Source organism: Acinonyx jubatus, chromosome E4 (genome assembly GCF_027475565.1).
Source record: "Acinonyx jubatus isolate Ajub_Pintada_27869175 chromosome E4, VMU_Ajub_asm_v1.0, whole genome shotgun sequence".
NCBI classification, from domain to species: Eukaryota; Metazoa; Chordata; class Mammalia; order Carnivora; family Felidae; genus Acinonyx; species Acinonyx jubatus.
In genome coordinates this window covers 66,102,506-66,126,390 of record NC_069395.1, presented here as the reverse complement: position 1 = coordinate 66,126,390, position 23,885 = coordinate 66,102,506, and the positions used below count along the sequence as shown (strand labels likewise).

Sequence of the window (23,885 nt, the reverse complement as noted above, 5' to 3'; positions counted from 1 at the left end):
GAGTCAGGAGGGAGTGCCCCAATATACTAGCATTTAAAAGTCTCAAGATCTGGGGTGCCTGAGTGGCACAGTCAGTTATGTGGCAACTCTTGATTTCAGCTCAGGTCATGATCCCACAGTCGTGGGATGAGCCCCGCATTGGGCTCTGAGCTGGGCACAGAGCCTGCTTGGGATTCTCTCTCTCTCTCTCTCTCTCTCTCACCCTCTCCCGCTCTCTCTCACTCTCTAAAAAAAGAAAAAATCTCAAGATTTATAAACCACATCTGGTTCATTACAAATTAGGGAGCTCTGTTTTAGGGTATCCACTCCACAGTCTGTAAATTATGATATAGAAATTATACTTTCATTTGACTTTTCATAAAAATGTGTAACAACTTCTGCAAAAGGGGGGAGGGGAAAACTAGAATGGAGAATAGAAAAAGGAATCAGAAAAAATAGAATCAAACCAGACCTATAAGAAAGAGGATGGCTTATAACATTTGAAAAAGTTCAATTTTTGGTTCAAGTGATATTCACGATGTAAGCCAGATACATACTTATCTATATTTGAGTAGAACCATTCATATATGCACCATTTATGTGCTTTGGGAAGCTTGAGTAGGTTACGTAATCGAAAACCAATCTTCTGTGAGGCTTTCTTATCTGGTGTTGACATTGTTGCTGTAAATTTCTACACAATAAAAAGAGATTAATTACAGGTCCATCAAATAAAAATGAACATCTGTAACATCAAAGACACGTGTAAGAAGGCAGATTATGGTTAAGTACTCGAAAAGGTTCAACAACAACATTTCCTGTTATTACTTAATAAAATAAGTACTCTGATTATTTCTTACAAAGGTAAAACCTCCAGTTTCCTAACCTATTCTGATAAGGAAGGTGACGTGATCGTCCCCATCATGTTAGCACTGCGCTACATACAGGAAGAAGAGAAGTGTGACACAGAGAGAAAATGCAAGCACACAGCACTAGGCCCGGAAGGTTCACCGGTGAATCTCGATCAAACCACAGCACCAGTGCTATCAAAATGCTTCAACTCAAGGAAGAAAGAGCTTCCCAACTATTTTTATGTAGACAGCGTAACAATAAAATCTGCCAAAGTATAATAAAAGGAAATCTCAAAAAATATCACTCATTTGCAAGAATGTTAAAAATGCTTGGAAAGACCTTCCGTGCTCATGGACTGGGAGAATTAATATTTGTTGAAACGTCCATACTATGGGGGCACCTGGGTGGCTCAGTCAATTTATGTGTCGACTCTTGGTCTCGGCTCAGGTCATGACCTCACAGTTCATGGGATCAAGCCCTGCATCAGGCGCCATGCTGTCAGCGAGGAGCCTGCTTGGGATTCTCGCTCTCCGCCCCTCCCTGACTCGTTCTCTCTCCAAGATAAATAAACTTAAAAAAGATGTCCATTGTATCTAAAGCAATCTAAAATTCAGTGCAATCCCTTTGAAAACGCCAATGGCATTTTCCCCAGAAGTATAACAATCTGAAAATGTTATGGAATCACAAAAGATCCAGAGTAGCCAAAGCAATCTTGAGAAGGAAGAACAAAAACAAAGCTGGAGACATCACATTCCCTAATTTCACACTATACTATGAGCTACAGTAATCAAAACAGTATCATACTGGCATAAAAGCACGTAGATCAATAAAACAGAATAGAGAGCCCAGAAATAAATGCGTGCACATATGGCCAATTAATTTACAACAAAGGAGGCAAGAATGTACAATGCGGAAAGGACAGTCTCTTCAACAAATGGTGTTGGGAAAACGAGACAGCCACATGTCAAAGAATGAATCTGGACCACTGTCTTTCTTACACCACACACAAAAATAAACTCAAAACAGATTAAAGACTCGAATGTAAGATTTGAAACCATAAAATTCCTAGGAAAACACGTCAGTGGTAAGCTCCTAGAGCTTGGTCTTGGTGAGGATTTTTTTTTTTTTTAATTTAATACCAAAAGTGGGACCATATCAGAGTAAAAAGCTTCCTTACAGCAAAGGAAACCATCAACAAAACGAAAAGGCAGTCTGCAGAATGGGTGCAAATATTTGCAAATTGTGTATCTGATCAAGGGTCAATATCCAAAATATATAAAAAGTTCATGCAACTCAATGGCAAAAAAACCAATCCAACTAAAAAATGAGCAGACGTGGGGCCCCTGGGTGGCTCAGTCGGTTAAGCATCCGACTTCAGCTCAGGTCACGATCTCGCGGTCCGTGAGTTCGAGCCCTGTGTCGGGCTCTGGGCTGATGGCTCAGAGCCTGGAGCCTGCTTCCGATTCTGTGTCTCCCTCTCTCTCTGCCCCTCCCCCATTCATGCTCTCTCTCTGTCTCAAAAATAAATAAAACGTTAAAAAAAAATTAAAAAAAAAAATGAGCAGACGATATGAAGAGACATTTCCCCAGAGACATACAGATGGCCAACAGGTACACAAAAAGGTCAACAGGAGTCATTGTCAGGGAAAGGCAAATCCACAATGGGGCATCACCTCCCATCTATCAAAGTGGCCAATATTATAAAAAAGACAAGAAACAACAGGTGTTGGCGAGGATGTGGAGAGAAAGGAACCCTCTTGCACTGTGGGTGGGAATGCGAACTGGTGCGGCCACTATGGGAAACACGGAGGTTCCTCAAAAAATTTGAAAGTAGAACAACCTTGGGGCGCCTGGGGGGCTCAGTCGGTTGAGTGTCCAACTTCGGCTCAGGCCATCATCTCACGGTTCATGTGTTCGAGCCCCGCGTCGGGCTTTGTGCTGACAGCTCAGAGCCTGGAGCCTGCTTCAGATTCTATGTCTCCCTCTCTCTCTCTCTGCCCCTCATCCAGTTGTGTTCTGTTTCCCTCTCTCTCTCTCTCTCTCTCTCTCAAAAGTAAATAAACATTAAAAAAAAAAAAATAGAACCTTATTCAGTAATTCCACTTCTGGGTATTTATCTGAAGAAAACGAAAACACTACCTTGAAAAGATATTTGCACCGATGCTCACTGTAGTATTATTTATAACAGCCAAAACACAGAAGCTACCTAAGTGTCCACCAATGGATGAAGGGTAATGAAGATGTGGTGGGTATGCACATTCACATGCACGTGCGCGCATGTGCGCGCGCGCACACACACACAGAGGAATATTACTCAGGCATAAAAAACAGAATGAAACTTTGCCACCTGCAATAACACGTATGGGCCTTGAGGGAATTATGCTCAGAGAAGTAAGTCAGAGAAAGACAAACACCGTATGATCTCACGCATATGTGAAATCTAAAAAAAACTCCCTGAAAAACAAAACAGACCAAAAAAACACACAAAAAACAAAACCCAAACTCATAAATACAGAAAGTCTGGTGGTTCCTGGGAGGGGCGGGGGGGACTGAAATAGGGGAGAGGGGTCAAAAGACACAAGCTTCCAGTTATGAAGTCAGTGCTCGTGGGCATGTACGTACAGTGTGGTGACTGTAGTAAATAGTGTCCTGAATATTGAAAGGTTCTAACAGAAGAGATTTTAAAAGTTCTCATCACAAGAGGGGCGCCTGGGTGGCTCAGTCAGTTAAGTGTCTGACTCTTGATTTTGGCTCAGGTCGTGATCTGGTTCGTGAGGTCGAGCTCCACATCAGGCTCTGTGCTGACAACACGGAGCCTGCTTGGGATTCTCTCTCCGCCCCTGCCCTTCCCATGCACACACATACACAAGTACTCTCCTACTCTCAAAATAAATAAATAAAACTTAAACAAAAGTTCTCATCACAAGAAACAAAATTTGGAACTACAGTGACAGATGTGTTAACTATTCTTATTGTGGTAATCGTTTTGCCATGTACACAAATATCAAATCATTATGTTGTGTGCCTGAAACTTATATAACATTATACATCAATGACATCTCAATTTTCTCAAAGTGTAAAAAAAAAAAGTTGCCAGATACGACATCACAATATCAAAAGAATGGAACAACACAATCAAGTGGAATGTGGGGACGGTCCAGTATAAGAAAACTATTAACACAGTCTGCCATTATTAATGAATTAAAACAATAAAAATCATATGATCACCTCTATTGGTGCTAAAGATATTTTATAAAATTCAACATTCACTAAAAAAAAATCTCAGTAGAAGTAGACAGAATGAAAATACACAACGTACCAATAGTTAAATAAGTGATACAGCTAAAGCAGTGGTTGGGGGGTTAATTTATAGAATAAATGCCTATATTAGAAGAGAAGAAAGGTCTAAAAAAATAATAATAATAATAACCTATTCTTCCACCTTAGGCTAGAAAAAGAAGAGCAAAGAAAACCCAAAGCAAGCAGAAAGAAAAAAATTAAATAAAGATTAGAACAGAGGGGCGCCTGGGTGCCTCGGTCGGTTAAGCGTCTGACTTTAGCTCAGGTCATGATGTCACAGTTTGTGGGTTCAAGCCCCACGTTGGGCTCTGTGCTAGACAGCTCGGAGCCTGAAGCCTGCTTCAGATTCTGTGTCTCCCTCTTTCTATGCCCCTCCCCTGCTCACACTCTGTCTCTCTCTCTCTCTCAAAAATAAATAAACATGAAAAAAAGATTAAAAAAAAAGATTATGGGAACGCAAGCTGGTGCAGCCACTCTGGAAAACAGTATGGAGGCTCCTCAAAAAACTAAAAGTAGAACTACCCTACGACCCAGCAATTGCACTACTAGGCATTTCTCCAAGGGATACAGGGGTGCTGTTTCGAAGGGACGCATGCACCCCCATGTTTATAGCAGCACTATCGACAAGAGCCAAAGTATGGAAAGAGCCCGAATGTCCATCGATGGATGAATGGAGAAAGAAGACGTGGTATATATATACAATGGAGTACTGCTCGGCAATCAAAAAGAATGAAATCTTCCCGTTTGCAACTATGTGGGTGGAACTGGAGGGTATTATGCTAAGTGAAATTAGTCAGAGAAAGACAAAAATTCTATGACTTCACTCATATGAGGAATTTAAGAGGCAAAACAGATGAACATAGGGAAGGGAAACAAAAATAATATAAAAACAGAAAGGGGGACAAAAGAGACTCATAAATATGGAGAACAAACAGAGTTGCTGGAGGGGTTGTGGGAGGGGGGATGGGCTAAATGGGTCAGGGCACTAAGGAATCTACTCCTGATACCATTGTTGCACGATATGCGAACTAATTTGGATGTCAATTTTAAAAAATAAAAAATAAAACAAGTTAAAAAAAAACAAGGAAAAAAAAGATTAGAGCAGAAATAAATGAAATAGAAAAACAAGAGACAAAATGATGAAACCAAAAGTTCTTTGATCAGATCAACAAAACGGACAAACCTTTGGCTCTACTGACCAAGAAAATAAACATAGATGGACACCTTCTGAACCTGTAAAACTTATTTCTCCTCATTCCAACCCAAAAGTCATCATCATAGTCAAAGTCAAAGTACTAAAACCACGGTCACTAACATGGGAGATAAGACCAAGGTATTGACTATCACTATTTTTTAACGTTGTTTTGATGGAATTACCCAGTAAGAGGAATCAAAACTGTAAAGGAGAAGACAAAAATCGTTATTTGTAGGTGATATGGCTGTCCTAGCAAACTCAAGAAAATCAACTGTAGTCACTGACAATAGTAAGAGAATCTAACGAAGCGGGCGAATACAAAGCTGACGTGCAAAAATCAGTATCCTAGGGGCGCCTGGGGGGCTGGCTGGCTCAGTCGGTTAAGCGTCCAACTCTTGACTTTGGCTCAGGTCATGATCTCACAGTTTGTGGGATCAAGCCCTACACTGGGCTTGGCACTGGTAACACGGTGCCTGTTTGGGATTCTCTCTCTCTCCCTCCCCCGCTTGCGGCTCTCTCTTAAAATAGATAAACGGAAAAACAAAACAAGGGGTGCCTAGGTGACTCAGTAGGTTAAAAAACTGGCTCTTGGTCTTGGCTCAGGTCATGATGTCACAGTTCGTGGATTCAAGCCCTGTGTTGGGCTCTGCGCTGACAGTGCGGAGCCTGCTTGGGATTCTCGCTCTTCCTCTCTCTGCCCCTCCCCCACTCATGCTTGTGCTCACTTGCTCTCTCTCTCTGAATAAACATTTCTGAAAAATCAGTATCTTAAAAAAAAAAATCAGCACTTTCCTCTGCATAAGTGAGAATCAGTTAGATAATAAAACAGGGGAAATATCCTGTTTATGAAAGCAAAAATGACCAGCACAACAGTATTAAATACTTAGGAATACCATGAAGAAATGTACAAGATCAACATGGAAAAGTCTGTAAAGTCGACAGAGGAACACCACGGCCCGAATAAGTGGAACCTACCAGCAGTTCTCGGACGGACGGTCTCAGTGTTACAAACACGTCATAGGACATAAAGTAATTCATATTAGTGTGAAACCAATAAAAATCCCAACAAAATTTTTCTCCTAGTCGGGGTCACTCTAAAGTTCCTATGGAAAAATAATTGTGCAAGAAGGGGCACCTGGGTGGCTCGATTGGTTAAGCGTCTGACTCTTGATTTCAGCTCCGGTCATGGTCTCCCGGTTCGTGAGTTTGAGCCCCACATCGGGCTCCACGCTGACAGTGGAGTGTCACGCAGACAAGCAGTGCCTGTTTGGGATTCTCTCTCCCTCGCTCTCTGCCCCTCCCCCACTCATGCTCTCCCTCTCTCTCTCTCTCTCTCTCTCTCGCAAAATAAGCAAACTTAAAAAAAAAAACATGCAAGGATACTTTTGAGAACCTAAGAAAAGGATATGTAATAATATCTTACCAGATACGAAAACACTATGTAAAAGCATATTAAACAATTTGACACTGGCACATACAGGGACATACTAGACAGAAAGAGATGCAAAGTCTAGAAATAATCCCAAATATATACAGGAACGTAGCTTGTAATGCAGGCAGCATCTTAATTTTTTTTTAAATTTTTTAACGTATATTTATTTATTTTGAGAGTGAGCGCGAGCAGGGAAGGGGTACAGGAAGAAAAGAGAATCCCAACACACCCAGCGAGGAGCCCGACAGGGGACTGGATCATGCGACCTCGAGATCATGACCTGAGCTGGCCAAGAGCCGGATGCAGGCAGCATTTTAAATCGTGATGGACCACTCAGTCAATGAGACCAGGACCACTAAGTAGTCCTCTGGGAAAAATCAAGGTTGCAGTCTCACCTAATCCCTTACTCCAAAATAAATCCCAGATGAAGTGAAAATTGAAGCATTAAAAAAAAAATGAATTAAATACACGTGAATTCAAAAACTATAAATGTCAGACTAAGGAAGATCTTTCTGAGTAAGTATAAACCCAGGGAGTGCTAAAAGGAAAGAGTTGTATTTGACCCTTCAATTTTTTTCAGTCCTACATGGTAAAAAATGCAGAAACAGAGTCAAAAAAACAAGCTACAAACTGAGAAAAATTACAATCAATATAAACAGGCCAAATGGCTAATATTCTTAGCATATAAAAAATTCTTATGAGGGGCGCCTGGGTGGCTCAGTCGGTTAAGTGTCTGACTTCGGCTCAGGTCATGATCTCGCGGTTCGTGAGTTCGAGCCCCATGTCGGGCTCTGTGCTGACGGCTCAGAGCCTGGAGCCTGTTTCGGATTCTGTGTCTCCCTCTCTCTCTGACCCTCCCCCGTTCATGCTCTGTCTCTCTCTGTCTCAAGAATAAATAAACGTTAAAAAAAAATTAAAAAAAAAAAAATTCTTATGAACGAATAAGAAAATGATCAACAGTCTAACAGAAAATAGGAAAAAAGACAAACAGTTTACGGGAAAGAAATCGTTTTTCTCTTCTCTTCTTTGATTATTCATTTATTTATCTTTTTTTTTTTTAATTTTTTTTTTTAACTTTTTTTAATTTTTTTATTTTTGAGACAGAGAGAGACAGAGCATGCAGGGGAGAGGGGCAGAGAGAGAAGGAGACACAGAATCGGAAGCAGGCTCCAGGCCCTGAGCCATCAGCCCAGAGCCCGACGCGGGGCTCGAACTCACGGACCGCGAGATCGTGACCTGAGCTGAAGTCGGACGCCCAACCGACTGCGCCACCCAGGCGCCCCTATTTATCTTTAAAAGTAGGTTTCACATCCAGCACCAAGCTCCGCACGGGGCTTGAACTCATGACCCTGGGATCAAGACCTGAGCTGAGATCAAGAGTCGGATGCTTAACATCCAACTGAGCCACCCAGGAGGCCCCAAGAAATCATTTTTAAACCTATGTGAAAAGTACTCGAGGTCACTCACAGATGAAATGCCAACGAAAACCAGGAAGATGCTATTATCGGATCGGCAAAAATCAGACGCTTGGTTCCGTGCGGAGCAGCAAACGCTGGGGAAACAGGAACCGGGACGGGCTGTGGGGAGAGCACACCAGCCAGCACGGGGCCTCTGAGAACGAGGTGGGACTGCTGTGCAGTGTTTAACTGCTGCAACCACGGGGATGGGGCTGGAGGGTGTTATGCTAAGTGAAATTAGTCAGAGAAAGACAGATACCGTATGACTTCACTCATATGAGGACTTTAAGAGACCAAACAGATGAACATAAGGGAAGGGAAGCAAAAAGAATATAAAAACGGAGGGGGACAAAACAGAAGAGACTCTTAAATACGGAGAACAAACTGAGGGCTGCTGGAGGGGCTGTGGCCGGGGGGTGGGCTAAACGGGGAAGGGGCATTAGGGAGGGCACTTGCTGGCATGAGCACTGGGTGTTATACGTGGGGGGTGAATCACTGGAATCTACTCCTGAAATCATTATTGCGCTAGATGCTAAGTAACTTGGAGATAAATTAAAAGCAAATAAAGCCAAACAAAACGTTTAAATGTGCACATCCTGTGATCTGGCAGTTTCACATGTCAGGCATCTGTCCTAGAAAAACACCTGCAAGTTTATACAGACAGGCCTGGGGTGTTCACGACACCATTATCTGTACTAGTAAAAACTTAGAAACCAATTAAATGCCCGTAAGCCAGAGAACGTACAAACTACGGTACCGTAAGGCTCAATAATATATAACGGTAAAAAGAAACCAAACACTGAAGTCTACCTATCATCTACCTCAATCAATCAGCATGGCCAAATCTCAAAAACAGACTTAATTAAAAAAAAATTTTTGTTTTAATCTTTATTTATTTTTGAGAGAGAGAGAGAGACAGAGCGTGAGCAAGGGAGGGGCAGAGAGAGGGAGACACAGAATCCAAAGCAGGCTCCAGGCTCCGAGCTGTCAGCACAGAGCCCCATGTGGGGCTTGAACTCACGGATGGTGAGATCACGACCTGAGCCGAAGTCAGATGCTTAACCAACTGAGCCACCCAGGTGCCCCCATTTTTTTTTTAAACGTTTGTTTATTTTTCAGAGAGAAAGAGAGAGAGGGAGCGCACGCAAGTCGGGGAGGGGCAAAGAGAGAGGGTCAGAGGATCCAAAGCAGGCTCTGTGCTGACATCAGCGAGCCGATGGAGGGGCTTGAACTCGCGAACCACGAGAGCATGAACTGAGCCAATGTCAGACGCTTTACTGACTGAGCCACCTATGCACCCCCAAAACAGACTTTTAAATGAAAAACTAAATTACAGAATGATGTGTATGTTATCATGAAAATAATACTACAAATAGAATTTTAAAACCAGAAACATTAAAGAATACCATATATTTTCTGTGAACACCTATTTAAAGTTTTAGAAAAGCCCTATAAAGACCTAAAAGGATAATCAAACTCATGACAGCAGTCACTAGTTACTGAAGGAAGCATACCTAGGGAACGGGTAGAGGTAAAAATTAACGATTGGAAAAATTGTAAATTTACAGAAAAGTTGCAAAGATATGCCCCTCACCCAGCTCTAATGTTAACGCCTTCCATAACCATGGTTTGTCAAAACTAAGACATTAGTAGTGGCACAACAGTATTGACTAAACTACAGACTTTACCACTAATGTCCTTTTCCTGTCCCAGAATCCAATTCGGGATAGCACATCATACTTCAAAAAATGAACTTTTTGGGGTGCCTGGGTGGCTCAGTCGGTTCATCACCTGACTCTTGGTTTCAGCTCAGGTCATGAGCTCATGGTTCGTGAGATTGAGCCCCACATCAGGCTCTGGGCTGACAGCGTGGAACCTGCTTGGGATTCTCTCTCTCTGCCCTTTGCCTGTGAGTGCTCTCTCTCTCAAAAATAAATGTTTAAACACACACACACACACAAAATGTACTTTCCAGTCATTAAGTAAAATGTTTTCTCCCCTCTCATTTCCTTACAAAACTCCGAACTGACACACTATTACCAAATCCTACTTGTTTTCAGCCCACTCTCCTCTCCATGCTTGCAAGTGTGCATTTGTGAGACAGGTCTGGCTTTCTACGCTGGGAAAAAGTCCACCAATAAAAATAATGGCCTTTCTAGGTCACTAATACAGGAGCTGAGTTGGAGCGCTGACTTAAGAAGAAGAACTTGTTACTTGAGACGTAACAGAATAATAAAAATAAACCTGATCACGTGAGCACTTGCTCGCCTCCCTTCCCGTGGAACAAAATGCTTGTGACACACGTACCTGCGGGACCATCGCCACTCTCTGGTTTCTTTTAGGGGACCTGGTATTTATTTGTCTGTCGTCTTCGTCAGAAAAGAGTCGACTTCGCTTTGAGTTTCTGAAAGGCTAGGATAGAAATTTGTTTCTTTAATAAAAAGACCGAACACTTCTCATTTTTCTTCCAAAATCTAATCCTGTATGTACCTGGGTGATCCAGCTGAGGCTGGAAGGATGGAGTGTCGGTGATACCAAGCGCTCAAAGTCAGACGTGACTGATCTTAGATTTACAAAGCAGTGACGTGCAAACTGATGCAATCTGTTTACAATTCAAACACCTAGCCGATGAGTAAAATTGGAACCCAAGTGGCCTTAGAAGCCTTGAACGTGCAAGAGGAAAGTAAGCTCTGACAATTCCAGACCTCGTCGTGTCAGTGCTCAGACTGACAGCAGGGGGTGTATCATACGGCGTCCGCCGCACAGGGCTGGGCTGGACAAAGTTACTACATCACGCGAGAGACTCAACTGAAACGTGTAATAACATACTAGACACTCTGTCGAGAACTGTTACCCGAATTTCCATTTGTGAACAAAAGCACAAGATTCCTATCTCGGGTATCTGATAAGTGCCCGGAGAACCGAACTAGACCACAGAACCAGAACTAACTGGCTTAAGTGCCCAAAAGACACCATACGCTTAAGGGTCAGTAATACGAACAATTTTACAGTCCACCCTGGGTTCGGAGGCCTCAGCAACAGAGAAGGACAACAGAAGTAATATCCCAATCGTACCCACATCCTGTTTCAAATCCTTGTCCCAGCACTGGACACGGTCTCCCGCCCAGCTGGAAGGGAGGTAGGCACAGAGGGTTCACAGCATACGGCCAGCATCCAACAGAGTCAAGGCTAGAGGTGCCGGGCCTTGAAATTAAACCCACCGAGAGTCTTAACACTCCATAGCCCTGGCAGGAAGTCCCTTCTATCATACCTGTACTTACCCTTGACCTACGTGAGATTTTGAGATCTTACCACTTACTTCTATATCTTTTTGCAGGGAGCATGTGAAATTTTCTGTATTCTAAATAAAGTATGATTTGGAGTGATCAGAGGTTGGTGTGTGTGGTTTTTTGTTTGTTTGTTTTTCGTCTTGCCTACTAAAGACAGTGCAATTGCTTAATAAATGCCTGATGACCAGATTATCAAAGGCTACTGATGGAGTATGATCGTATACTACTCAATGACACTTAAAGACTCAAATGCCTGGAGATGGGGAAAACCTTGGGAAACTCTTGCTGTCCTGTAAGAATCTGCACATGACAATAATACAGACAATTTAGCTATCATATTCTAAAGAGTAAGAAACACTAATTCCTTACCATTTCCACAGTAGACCCCGTGTTCCTGCCTTTCCAAACAGGTGTTTTTTGTAAAGAGCTGTACTTTTCATTCCGTGTGTTAGATAAGCTTCCCTCTGTAATAAGTAATTATTACTAATAAGATTTAAGTTCAAAGGATTTTATACTACAAACATTGCCTTTTTATTAACAGCAATATATCTGAAATATTTACCAATATGGAAAAAATATACTGAGCATAGTAATTTTGGTTTATTACAAATGAAAAATCTCTTCCGTATTTTTTTTTGTCAAGCGCTACATAATCGGACAAGGCACTGAATCTTGAAAGTGTTCAATTCTCCTATTAAAATATGTGTGGTTTCTTTCTTTGTGTTTTAGTAATTCCTTCATTCTAATTTGCTAAGAATAAGAAGCACAATCTGATTGAAGACAGGCAGTGGAAAAATGGATAAAGCTTCTGACTTTGAATTCAGAGTATATTTCTAAACGTTTCCTGCTTCGATATGTGAAACCCTGGCTATACAAAAATAAAACGTGTGGGTGCTTCTGTTTTCCTTGATTCAAAGAAATGTCTTCAGAGCTATCTGCAACCGGAAACAATCCGATCAGGTAACTGATGAGAGATATTATGAAAATAAAGAGAGCGAGTTCAATTTTTATAAAAAGGATATGTTTATATAAAGACACAGAAAACTAGGATGAATACACACAAGACAGTTATTTTTATTTCCTTCTAGGTGCTCATCAGCATTTTCTAACCGTTTTCTGTAAGAAATATATCACTTGCACGTGTACTTTTTGAAAGCGAAATGGTTTTAATATTGGGAGGAAAAGAATAACGGAATACTTTTTTCAGAAGTACATTTTAAGAAGCACAAAAAAGGCAGAGTGGGGCTGACCCTGCCAGGCAAACACATCAGGGTAGTCGTAGACACAAGCGTTCTCAAGCGGGGACTTAATGCGGAAAATCACCGACACAACACACAACACAGTAGCTCTAAAAACTAAAAGTACGGAACAAGTACTGAAAGTACTCTGAGCATAGCCTGGTTCAGGATTTACTTACCCGGCAGAATCCCGCTCAAGCAAAATCTCAAAACAAACTACAGTAAGAAGGGTGGCCAGTGTACGTGCAGAAAGAAAGAGCAAGACCAAGGAACATGTACAACTTGTCTTCCGAGAAAAGTACTATCATTCTTTTATTTCAAGAGACTTACATTATTACTTTTAAGGCCAGATTCCTAAGAAATAAACTCATGCAAAAAATACAGCTGAGCACAGTTGTTCAATAAAATACTTACACTCTAGGGGCGCCTGGGTGGCTCAATGGGTTGAGCATCGGACTTTGGCTGGGGTCATGATCTCACAGTTCGTGGGTTCGAGCCCCGTGTCAGGCTTTGTGCTGACAGCTCAGAGCCTGCTTTGGATTCTCTGTCTCCCTCTCCCTGACCCTACCCCACTTGTGCTCTCTCTCTCTCAAAAATAAATAAGCATTTTTTAAAAGCCTTAATTAAAAAATGCTTTCACTCTACTATGATGTCTGCAATGTTTACTTAAAAAGTTCTTGGGGTTTGGGGCACCTGGCTGGTTCAGTCCGTAGAGTGTGTGATTCCTGATCTGGGGGTCATAAGTTTGGGCCCCACATTGGGGGTTGAGATTACCTGCAAATTATACAAAACTTATTTAATCAATAATTCTAGAGAAAATTTTTCTATGTCTTTTTAAGATTTTATTATTCATAAGTAATCTCTACACCCACTGTGGGGCTCAAACTCACAACCCTGAGATCAAGAGTCGCATGCTCTACCGACTGAGCCAGCCGGGCACCCCAGGGGAAAAAATTTCTTAGTAATTTCCAACAACCAAGGACCAATTCTCCTATAACAGTCTATGAATTTAAAATTTCATCAGTGAAAACCAATACTTAAAAGTTAGAATGAAGCCTAATTTAGAAAGAAAAGAGAAACATTGCATCCCCATTAATTTAATGAATTAAATTTCCACCTTATGCCATACCTGAAGGATCGCGCTATGATCTTACCTTTTAAACTGACAAGGGCTTTTGCTGAAGAGCCTGCAAGGAAAACAAATCAGTGTTATTTCAGAATCGACATGAGAGAAACAGAACTTGGCTACAGGGCGAAAGTGGCCCATCTGGTTTTAGGGGCGTAGAGACTGAAGTGGCAGGGGGGTGTGCAATCAGACGGAACCAGAGCTGGGGCACCTGGGGGGCTCGGTCGGGTAAGCGTCTGACTCTCAATTTCAGCTCAGGTCGTGATCTCACGGCTCCTGGGATGGAGCCCCGCGGCGGGCTTTGCGCTGACAGCTCAGAGCCTGCTTGGGATTCTCTCTCTTCCCCCCTCCCTCCCTCTCTGTCCCCCCTCCGTTTGCACTCCTCTGTCTCGAAAATAAACACACATTAAAAACACAGAAAGAAAGAACCAGCGGGCCATCCCAGCTGCAGGCCAGAACTCAGGCAAAGTAAGGACAAGCTAGAGAGAGCTATCGGGAGTCCTGTGGAAGTTGTGAGAGTTGGGGGAGGGAAGGCAGGGAAGCGTCGGCACAGAGGGATTTGGGATCCTCACCCAGAAGTGTCCTGGTGCTGGAGAAAGAAAAGAGAAAGGAACACGGCCATTTACTGAAGCAAAGATCAGCAGTGGCAGCGGAGTGGAGAGAAGAGAAGGTGCAAAGGATCCAGCGGGACTGTCAATCAGGCCGGGGGTCCCCTGGGAGTCTAGAATGCAGGTGTGTGCACCCTTCAGGACTCCCCAGCTGGAGTCAGAGCAGCCCAGAGGGGCTGGCACACAGCTGGAGGGCTCTCTGACGAAAACACGCCTTCGTGTGTATTTGAGTAACCCGGAGGCTCCTCACACACCCAGAATCTGTTGTCAATAAAGGTCCGAGGGGCTCTGTCGCGGGGAACCCTCAGCCCCCCTCTAAACAGCCGGCCTCCAGGCTCTGGTCGCTGTCCTGCGGGCGCTGGGGGCGAGCGGAAGCGGAGAAACCACAGGGAAGTACATGTTGATGAGGCAGGGAGCGCGCTACATTGAAAGTATCAGAACTGGCTACGTATATTGCAAAGAAGTCCAGGTCACTTGCAAAATAATAGGGGCACCTGGGTGGCTCAGTTGAGTGTCTGACTTCGGTTCAGGTCACGATCTCTCGGTTCGTGATTTCGAGCCCCGCATCAGGCTCTGTGCCGACAGCTCGGAGCCTGGAGCCTGCTTCGGATTCTGGGTCTCCCTCTCTCTCTGCCCCTCCCCCCTCTCAAAAATAAATAAACATTAAAAAAATTAAAAACAAACAAAAAGTCACACCCGAACTCACAGACACAGCGAACAGTTTGGTGGTTGCCAAAAGCGAGGGCTGGGCTGGGGGTGTGGGCAAAATGGGCAGAAGTATCCAAAAGGCACTAACTTCTGGCTATAAGAGAAATAAACGCTGGAGATGTGATGCACAGCACAGCAACATGAACGCTGCTAAGAAAGCAGATCTGAAAAGTGCTCGTGGTAGGAGAAAAAAGCGTAACCACGGGTGGTGATGGATGTTGACTAACCCACATGAGATGATCACTTCACATGTGTCAAGTCATGATGTTGCACTCCTGAAACTAACACAATGTTAAGTATCAATTTTATCTCAATGTTGAAAAATCAACAAGAAAACCCTTTCTCTGCTCCAGAATAGAAACTGTTCACAGAATTCCAGATGAGCAAAAACTCCCTCTTTTAACTTTAAAAACAAAAACAAAACTGTTGAGAACACCTTTTTTTTCTGTTACTATAGTCATAGTCAATTACATATCATTCCTCATTTTTAAGTCTGTTTCATTAAAAAAATTTTTTTAATATTTATTTTTGAGAGAGAGAGAGAGAGAGAGAGAGAGAGAGACAGAGCATGAGTGGGGGAGGGACAGAGAGAGAGGGAGCCACAGAATCCGAAGAAGGCTCCAGGCTCTGAGCTGTCAGCACAGAGCCAGACACGGGGCTCGAACTCACAGACCGCGAGATCATGACCTGAGCCGAAGTTGGACGCTTAACCGACTGAGCAACCCAGGCGCCCATAAGTCTGTTTTATTTTAGAACCAGCTACTTCTCATCTCAGTTACTGTGACACCCATTTATGTTTGATGGAATATAATCTACAATCAGGCAGCAGTTAAGTTATTCAAAAGTTTGGTCATTTACCTGCACTGAGAAAAGACAAAATTTTAAATGGCATGTTCAAAATGTGTGTAAACATCTTTAAGGAGCCAATCCGTTAGGGCATTTCCTAAAACACAAAAACAAATACAGGATGATCTCGGGGGATAAAGTAAGAAAAAGGATTATGAACTAGGTAAAAAATCAGAGAAGGCAGAGTCATTCTCCTTGTTGTTTAAAGGAAAGAAGCAGCCATGATTCACAACTCGTACGAATGGACAACAGACTTGAAATGAAAAGCCACGGATAAGGTACGGCAGTTCTGGCTACGAAACGTTCTCACGCAGCTCAGATCCCGAACTTCAGCCGACTTTTCCTCCGCAGGCAGGATGAGAGAGGCTTGTAGAAACAGACAAGCCATCAACACCAAAGCCACTCTTGCTCTCACTCGACTCTCTTGCCTCGATGTGGAGAACGGGTGGGTAACAGGACACCTTAACAGCCTCCAAACAGCAGCCGGGTTTAATGACAGCGGAAGTAGAAGCATGGGGGAGAAGTGAGGGAGCGAGGCCATAAAGTCCAGCTAAAAAGCCTCACGCAGCACAACATGACGGGGAAGCAGCTGGCGGACAGGGCACGTATCCACCTGGCTGCCAAGAGAATCTGGTTGGTTTTGGAAAGAGCAGTGAGCATTCACTCCCCCGGCGAATACGCAGAGTGCTGACTGCACCCCCGGTCCCTGCTCGAGGCGCTGGGGCATCGACAGCAACGCAGAAGAGCCAAAGGCCCCACTGTCATGGACTTCACATCCTAAGGAGGGGAGATGAACAGATACATCGAGTGGTGATAAGCACTGGGCCGGGACGGGGGGTGGGGGGAGCGGGGGCAGGATATCAGGAACGTGGGCAGGGGGTGGGAGCGGGAAGACTGTTTCCATGAGGTGCTCGTGATCAGTTAGCTGCTCTGGAAGGTGATATCTGAGCAGAGATCTGAAGGAAGAGGTGCGAGCCTCAAGGATATCCATTCCTGCTCCGTGAAGGTAAGACTCTGTCCTAGGGATTCTGACCTACCCCTTTTAGCCTTTTTTTTTCTTTTTCGAGGGGCCACATAGCATAATGGTTAAGGGCACACATCGAGACTAGCTATATTTGAATCTTGGTTCTGCCACTTTTTTCCTGTGTTACCTTAAACAATTTACTTAATTTCTCTGTGCTGCTGATTCTTCATTTGTGAAACAGGGATTAAATGAGTTACCGTATGTGAAAGTGCTCAGAGAACAGTGCCCATAGCACATGGCTAATTTTTATATCGTGCTTATCATTAGTATTACTTTGATCAATTAGAAAAAAAAAAAAAAAACTTCTAGGCTAAGCACATGGATTTTACAGGCTGGTGCACAGAAGTTAGGACACGGGCTGTACGTGTGTATATGTGCTATGTGCTGAATATGTTCGTTCGTTCATTCAACAAAGTATTCACCGAATGCCTCCTGCAGCACCATTCCAGGGGCTGGGATCAGCTGCCGGAAGAGACAGAGCCTCTGCTCTCAGCACGCTTACAGTCTAGTGGGAAGAGACACACAATAAACAAGTACAGGAAATGATAATGATATGTGCAGTTGTCATAAAGGAAACAAACGAAGTGATCTCACTGTGTGTGTGTGTGGGGGGGGGGTACTTCACATAGGGTGCTGAGGGAAGTCTTCTCTGAGGAGGTAACATCTAAAAAGGACTAGTCTTGAGGGAGCAGGAGGTCAAAGCAGTGGGTCTGGGCAGAAGAAATACCAGGTACAAAAACCCTGAGATAGGGCGTTTAGAGCATTCAAGGAGCAGCAGGGCAAAGGCCATTGTGCTCAGGGAGCAGGTCATGGGAAAGGGTCAGAGAAGTAAGGCAGGTGTCAGGCATGAACCGGAAAGGCAAGCAGGAAGAAAACCAGAACCGGTGCCTTCTCCAGGGGGCTTCCAACCAATCTCATGGACAGACGCAAAGCCACAGCTGTGACCACTGCCAGCAAGAAGTTACAAGACCGAATAAAAAGATTTCATAAGAAGGTGTCACCTCGTCCGGGAGGATGGAAAATAACTTTCTAAAGAAGCTTGGGGGTAAAGGATGTAAAGGATAAACAGACATCAACTGCAAGCGAGGGAAAGGAAGAACATTCCAGATGGTGAGAAGAGCGTGTGCAAAGGCCTTGCAAAAAAAAGAAAGCCTGGTGAGTACAGGGACTGAAAAAGGTCAAATTTAGCTCAAAGGGACAGGATGAGGGGCTCCTGGGTGACTCAGCTGGTTAAACATCTGACTCCTGATTTTGGCTCAGGTCATGATCTCACAGTTCACGGGTTCAAGCCCTGAGCCAGCCTCCGAGCTGGCAGTTCAGAGCCTGCTTGGGATTCTCTCTCTCTGCCCCTCTCCCATTCGTTCTCTTTCTCCAAATAAATAAACTTAGAAAAAAAAAAAAGGGACAGTAGGAGAAGAAGAGTGGTACCAAACGAAGCTGGAGAGGTGGGCGTGGCCAGAGTCCAAAGGCCCCTGTGGCTGTGATAGTGTCCCCAGCAGCAGGATGACACATGCCCTCTAGAAGGACTGCTCTGACCCCTTGGAGGTTGCAGGGTAGGGGCGGGCAGTGGGTTAATGGGAGGCCGGGAGGCCGAAGGGATTGGTGCACGGGCGAGTCGGGTGATGGGGAGAAGGTGAAAGTTACAAGACGTGGTCAGGTCCTTGTCACAGGAGGTGGAAGACGCAAGTGCCCCAGTTTTCATGAGCTCTGGGGGGAGCTGTTCATTAAGGCAGGAACTACTGGGAGGACTTCGTCCTGGGCGGGGGACTATGAGGTTGGTCCTGAACCCCTGAAGTTGAGGATTTCACACCCGACAGCAGATGTGAAATACGCAGCGGCTGCAAGGAGAGGCCTGGGTTTCCTCGTACACAGGAACTGGCGAGAGGACTTCCGTCAACCGAAACAAGCACTTAAGGAGCATCTGGGTCACAGCAAGTACGCCTATGGCAGCTTTCATTATTGGTAACGTTACACTGGCTCCTGGCTAATGCATTGGCCAGTCCCTTCGACTCAAATTGGCAAAGAAACCTGCTATTTCCAGCATCAAACTGAACATCACTTCCCACCAATCTTCTCCAGGTTCGTTAGTAGCACGTCAATTCAACATAAATCAAGTGTTCACATCCACCTGACACGTGGCACCGCGTGTGACCAACGAGGGCGGCAGTCCCTGCTTGCAGCAAGTTGTGGTCTCGCTAAACAAGACGTCCCTGCACGCACACAGGTGCACGGCCCATGTGCACCCCTGCGACCCAGAGAGGTCACAACGTGACACAAACGATGGTGACGCAGTCTGAGAGCGTCGCTGGCGTTTGAATCCTGGTACCTACGGCCCCCAAGTCTCTACCAAGAATCCTAGTAGGTCCTCAATAAATACTTAACGGTGACGAGCAAATATTCCAAATGACAGTTACAAGAAAGCCGCTTCAAACACCCCTTGTCTCATGTCAACAGAAGGACCGGCCTTCAAAATACAGGTCCGGTGGTGGTGACTCCTGACACGCGCTGACCACCCCGGTCCCCAAGAGAGCAAGGACTCCCGGGTGGCCGGCACATGGCATGCAGGCCCACCCTCACCTGGGGACGTCCGTCGCCACAATCCCTGTCCTCTCCAAACCGGAAACAACGCTCACGGCAGGTCTGCCCTTGCGCCACGTCCAACGGGGGGGGGAGGGGGGGGGCAGCCACACCTGACCACCTGCTGCAATTAGCAAACGTTAACGTTGAAAACCCCGCTCCCCAGTCACTCCAGCCCCACGTGGCGGGGGCCAGCACCCCGACGATCCCGCGGGCACTCGGTTCTGGGCCCACAACAAACCCACAACTCCGACTCTGCCCACACAACTTTCCGCCAGTGGGGCAACTCGAACTTTCCTAACTCCGCGACGCGGTCGGAGGCCGCGACCCCCGCGAAGAGCACGGAGGAGGCTGCGCGCCGCCCTCCTGGGACAAGCGTCCACGTGTCCCGCGCGCCCGGCGGGAGCGCACGGCGACGGGGACCCGCTTCCGTTCCGCCGGGACCCTCGCGACTCACGGGCGGGCACGCACGCACCGGACGGGGAGCGGGGGGGCCCTTCTGCGACCGACTCGAGCGACCGCCTCCCCCCCGACTTCAGACGACGGCGCCGCGGCTTTCCACCTCGCGTCCCACGGCGCCCCGAGCAGGGGCCTGGCGCCCTCCGGCGCTGGCCGCGGGCGAGCACCACCCGGGTCACGGGGGCGGAGGGAGGCGAGCCAGGAAGGGCACGGGCGGTGCGCGCCGCGATGCTCTCGGCCGTGGAGGAGGGCACGCGCGCGCACGGGGAAGTGTGCGGGGGGGGGGGGCGGCCGGGGTCCTCCCCGCCCCCCCCCCGCCGCCCCCGGGAAGGTCCACGGCCACCTGTGGTCCCGGGGGAAGGGGCCAGCGCTGTGACACGGAAACACTTCCAGGGGTGGACACGCCGGAGGAGGAGGAGGAGGAGGAGGAGGCGGGGGGGGGGGAGAGGGAGGGACGGAGGGGGGGGCGCCCGCAGAGGCAGGAGCCGCGACAGGACGCCCGGCCCGGCCGGGGCGGCCCCCTCCCCGGCCCCGGGCCCTCGCGGCCGCGGCCGGGCGAGTTACATAACCCCGCCGGGCGAGCGGGGCGGGCGGCGAGGACGGCCCCCAGCGGCCCGGGGCCGCTCCTCCCCCACCCGGCCCGGGGCCCGCGTGCGGCCCGGGGGCGGCGGCCCCCGCCCCCACCCCCCGCCCCGGCCGGCGCGCGCCGCTGCCCCCGGGCTTTCGGTTTCCGGCCCCGGCGCTCACACCACCCCAGAAACCCACACACACACACACAGGCACCATAACAAAGGCGGCGACGCGGCGGCAACACGGCGGCGGGAGCCCTGGGGGAGCGCGCCGGGGCCGGCGGCCGGCCCCGCCTGCCCGGCGGAGGGCACGGCCGCCCGCCCCGGCCGGCGCGGCCCGGGGCGGGGGGGGGCGGGGGCGGCGGGCGGCCGGCGGGAGGCAGGGGCGCGCTCGGAGGCGCTACTCACTCTCGTCAGGCAACTGGTCGAGCTCCGCCATCTTGAACGAGCCGCGCCGCTTTTTCAAAGGCTGCCCGCCGCGGTGCATTGTGGGGCGGAGACTGTCTTTGCGAGGGAGGTTCGAATGCGGCGCTCGCTGCCCGCGGCGCGGCCGGCTGAGGCGGGCCGGGGAGGGGTGCGGCCGAGCGGGCGCGGGCCTGGGGAGGCGGGGGGGGGGGGGGAGGCGGCCGCGGCCCGGCCCGGCCCTCCCGGGGCCCCCGCCGCGGGCGCCGCTGCGGACGGAGGGGGGCGCGGCGGGGACCTGCGGGACAGCCCCGGCCGGGTGGCCACGTTGGGCGCTCGGGCCGCCGCCGCCGCGGGGCGGCTGCTCTGCTCGCCGCGACACCGCGCGGCGAGCGCGGAGGGCATCGCCGGCCCGGCGACCCGAGGCGGCGGCGACGCGGCAGGGTGGCGGGGCCCCTGCCCGGGAGTGTGCCCGGGACACCGATGAGAGAGCCCGTCCCGCTGGGGGACACGTTTCACGGTCCAGCGATACGCCACCGTGGCCGGTGCACAGCGCATTTAACAGAAGTTAACGAGCCCCGAGCCTTTCCCTCCGGGGGTCGTGGGGGTGGGGGAGGGGTGGGCAGAAGGGGTAATGGAAAGACGACACGGGTGACTTCCAGGAACTAGAAGCGGAGGCGTGGTAGACAGGTGATGCCGGATCAGCGCTCGGAGGCCGGGCCGAGGAAGCCCTCGGACTTGCACCCGGGCAATGCGGGAGTGGGCTTGGCAAAGATAGGGGTGACATGCTTGCATTTGTGTTGAAGAACAAAAATGGGGGCGATGGATGGCCCTGTGACAAGGTGACAGTCTTGGAAACCAGTCCAGTCTCGTTGGGGGGGGGGGGGGGCGGTGGTGGTGGTGGTGAAACGCTCCGTGGGGCAGGCCGGCCAAAGAGGGGAGAGATGCCTGCCTGCACGAGTCCCGCTAGAGGTTCAGAGGGTGGGCTCCGGAGCCCTGAAAACCTGCTTGGGGTTCCGGCTGCTAGTTGTATAATCCCCGGCTGGTTTGTTTCTTACCTTAAGTCTCTGTGCAGTCACACTCGCCCCTGACAAGTGCAGATAATAACAAGGTTGCTTTGCGGATTAAATGAGCTGGTAGATAAAGGCGTTCTCGTAGTTGGTGACACATTTTGACTCCAATGTTAGCTGTCGCTGCCACTTTGCTTGAGTATCACCACCAGCCTGTGCCTTGGAAACCGGGTGCTGCCGGCTTGCCGGGGGGAGGAAGGGGGCAGAGTGTGAGCAGACAGGGTGAAAAACTCAGTTTTAGAAAATAATCCTTAGGTCACTGATTTAACCGCTCCTGTGCCTTCTTAGACACATTCTGATGGGCCCTCTAAGAAGTCGAAAGGCGTGCATCCCTATTGTCAAAGTCATGTCAGTGTGGAGAGGAGTTTAAGAGGTCAGATCTGAGAAGGGAAGAGCAGGCAGGTAGAGGAGTGAGGGAAACCACCTTTGGGAAAGTAAACCTGTGGTCAGAGTATCATTGGACCAACGCAAGGCTGCTGTTTAAGTAACTTGAGGCCCTGCCTCTGATAATCTGCAGTTTGGTGTTCGTTTTTTAATTTTTTTTAATGTTTATTTTTTAATTTATTTTTGAGAGGGAGCGCGAGAGTGGGGAAGGGGCAGAGAGAGACAGAGACACAAACTCCGAAGCAGCTCTAGGTTGTCAGGACAGAACCCAACAGGGGGCTCGAACTCACGAGCCTGGAGGTCGGGACCTGAGCCAAAGTCCGACGCTTAACCGACTGAGCCACCCAGGCGCCCCAGTTCTTGTTTTTCAAACTTTATTTACTATCATTTTTTTAAACTTCCAGTATAGCGAACGTACAGTGTTATATAGTTTCAGACGTACAGAATAGTGATTCAACACTTCCGTACATCACCCAGTGCTCATCACAAGTGCCCTCCTTAATCCCCATGTCCTATCTCCCCCGTCCCCCACCACCTCCCCTCTGGTGACCAGTAGTATGCTCTCCGTAGTTAAGAGTCTATTTCGTGGTTTGTCCCTTTTCCTGTTTGTTTTGTTTCTTAAATTGCACAAATGAGCGAAAGCATATGGTATTTTTTTTTCTCTGACTTGTTCAGCATAATACACTCTAGCTCCATCCACGTTATCGCAAATGGTAAGTCTTCATTCTTTATTTATGGCTGAATGATATTCCCTGGTGTGTGTATGTGAATATCCTTTATCTCGTATGTCATTTGCAAATATCCTCTCCCATTCCCTAGGCTGCCTTTGAGTTTTGTTGTTTCCTTCGCTGTGCAGAAGCTCTTTATTTTGACGTAGTCCCGTAGCTTATTTTTGCTTTTATTTCTGTTGCTTCAGGAAACATCTAGAAAAACGTTGCTACAGCCGATGTCAGAGACATTACTGCCTGTGTTCTTTGATAGGATGTTATGGTTTCGGGTCTCAGGTTTAGGTCTTCAGTCCCTTGTGAATTTATTTTTGTATGTGGGGTAAGAAACTGGGTCCAGATCCATTCTTCTGCATGTCGCTGTCCAGTTTTCCCAGCACCATTTGCTGAAGAGTCAGTCTTTTTCCCACTGAATATTCTTTTCTGCTGTGTCGAAGATTAGTTGACCATATAGTTGTGGGTCTACTTCTGGGTTTTCTGTCCTGTTCCTTGTGTCTGTTTTTGTGTCGGTACCATACAGTTTCGATGACTACAGCCTTGTAACACAGCTCGAAGTCCGAAATCGTGATGCCTCCAGCTTTGCTCTTCTTTTCCTACATTACTTTGGCTTTTGTGGTTCCATACAAGGTTCAGGATTGTTAGTTCTA

The 23,885-nt window shown here is 47.5% G+C and overlaps 1 protein-coding gene across 4 annotated transcripts in view; it reads right to left on the bottom strand.

The window, feature by feature from the left end:
* The window catches only part of LIN9 (lin-9 DREAM MuvB core complex component), a 62,546-nt gene extending 41,362 nt beyond the window's left edge, over nucleotides 1-21,184 (bottom strand). The window contains exons 1-5 of one of the 4 annotated variants that reach the window (XM_053209741.1): nucleotides 21,066-21,184; nucleotides 13,895-13,927; nucleotides 11,872-11,966; nucleotides 10,520-10,624; nucleotides 537-670 (exon numbers count right to left, since the gene is read on the bottom strand). In XM_053209741.1, coding sequence (XP_053065716.1) covers nucleotides 537-670; nucleotides 10,520-10,624; nucleotides 11,872-11,966; nucleotides 13,895-13,927; nucleotides 21,066-21,144 — 446 coding nt within the window. In that variant the 5' untranslated portion in view covers nucleotides 21,145-21,184. Of the gene's footprint in view, nucleotides 1-536; nucleotides 671-10,519; nucleotides 10,625-11,871; nucleotides 11,967-13,894; nucleotides 13,928-20,191; nucleotides 20,381-21,065 lie in introns of those variants that run through there. The other 3 variants (XM_027046128.2, XM_053209742.1, XM_027046127.2) reach the window with 3 other exon arrangements.
* Between the last annotated feature and the right edge of the window lie 2,701 nt (nucleotides 21,185-23,885).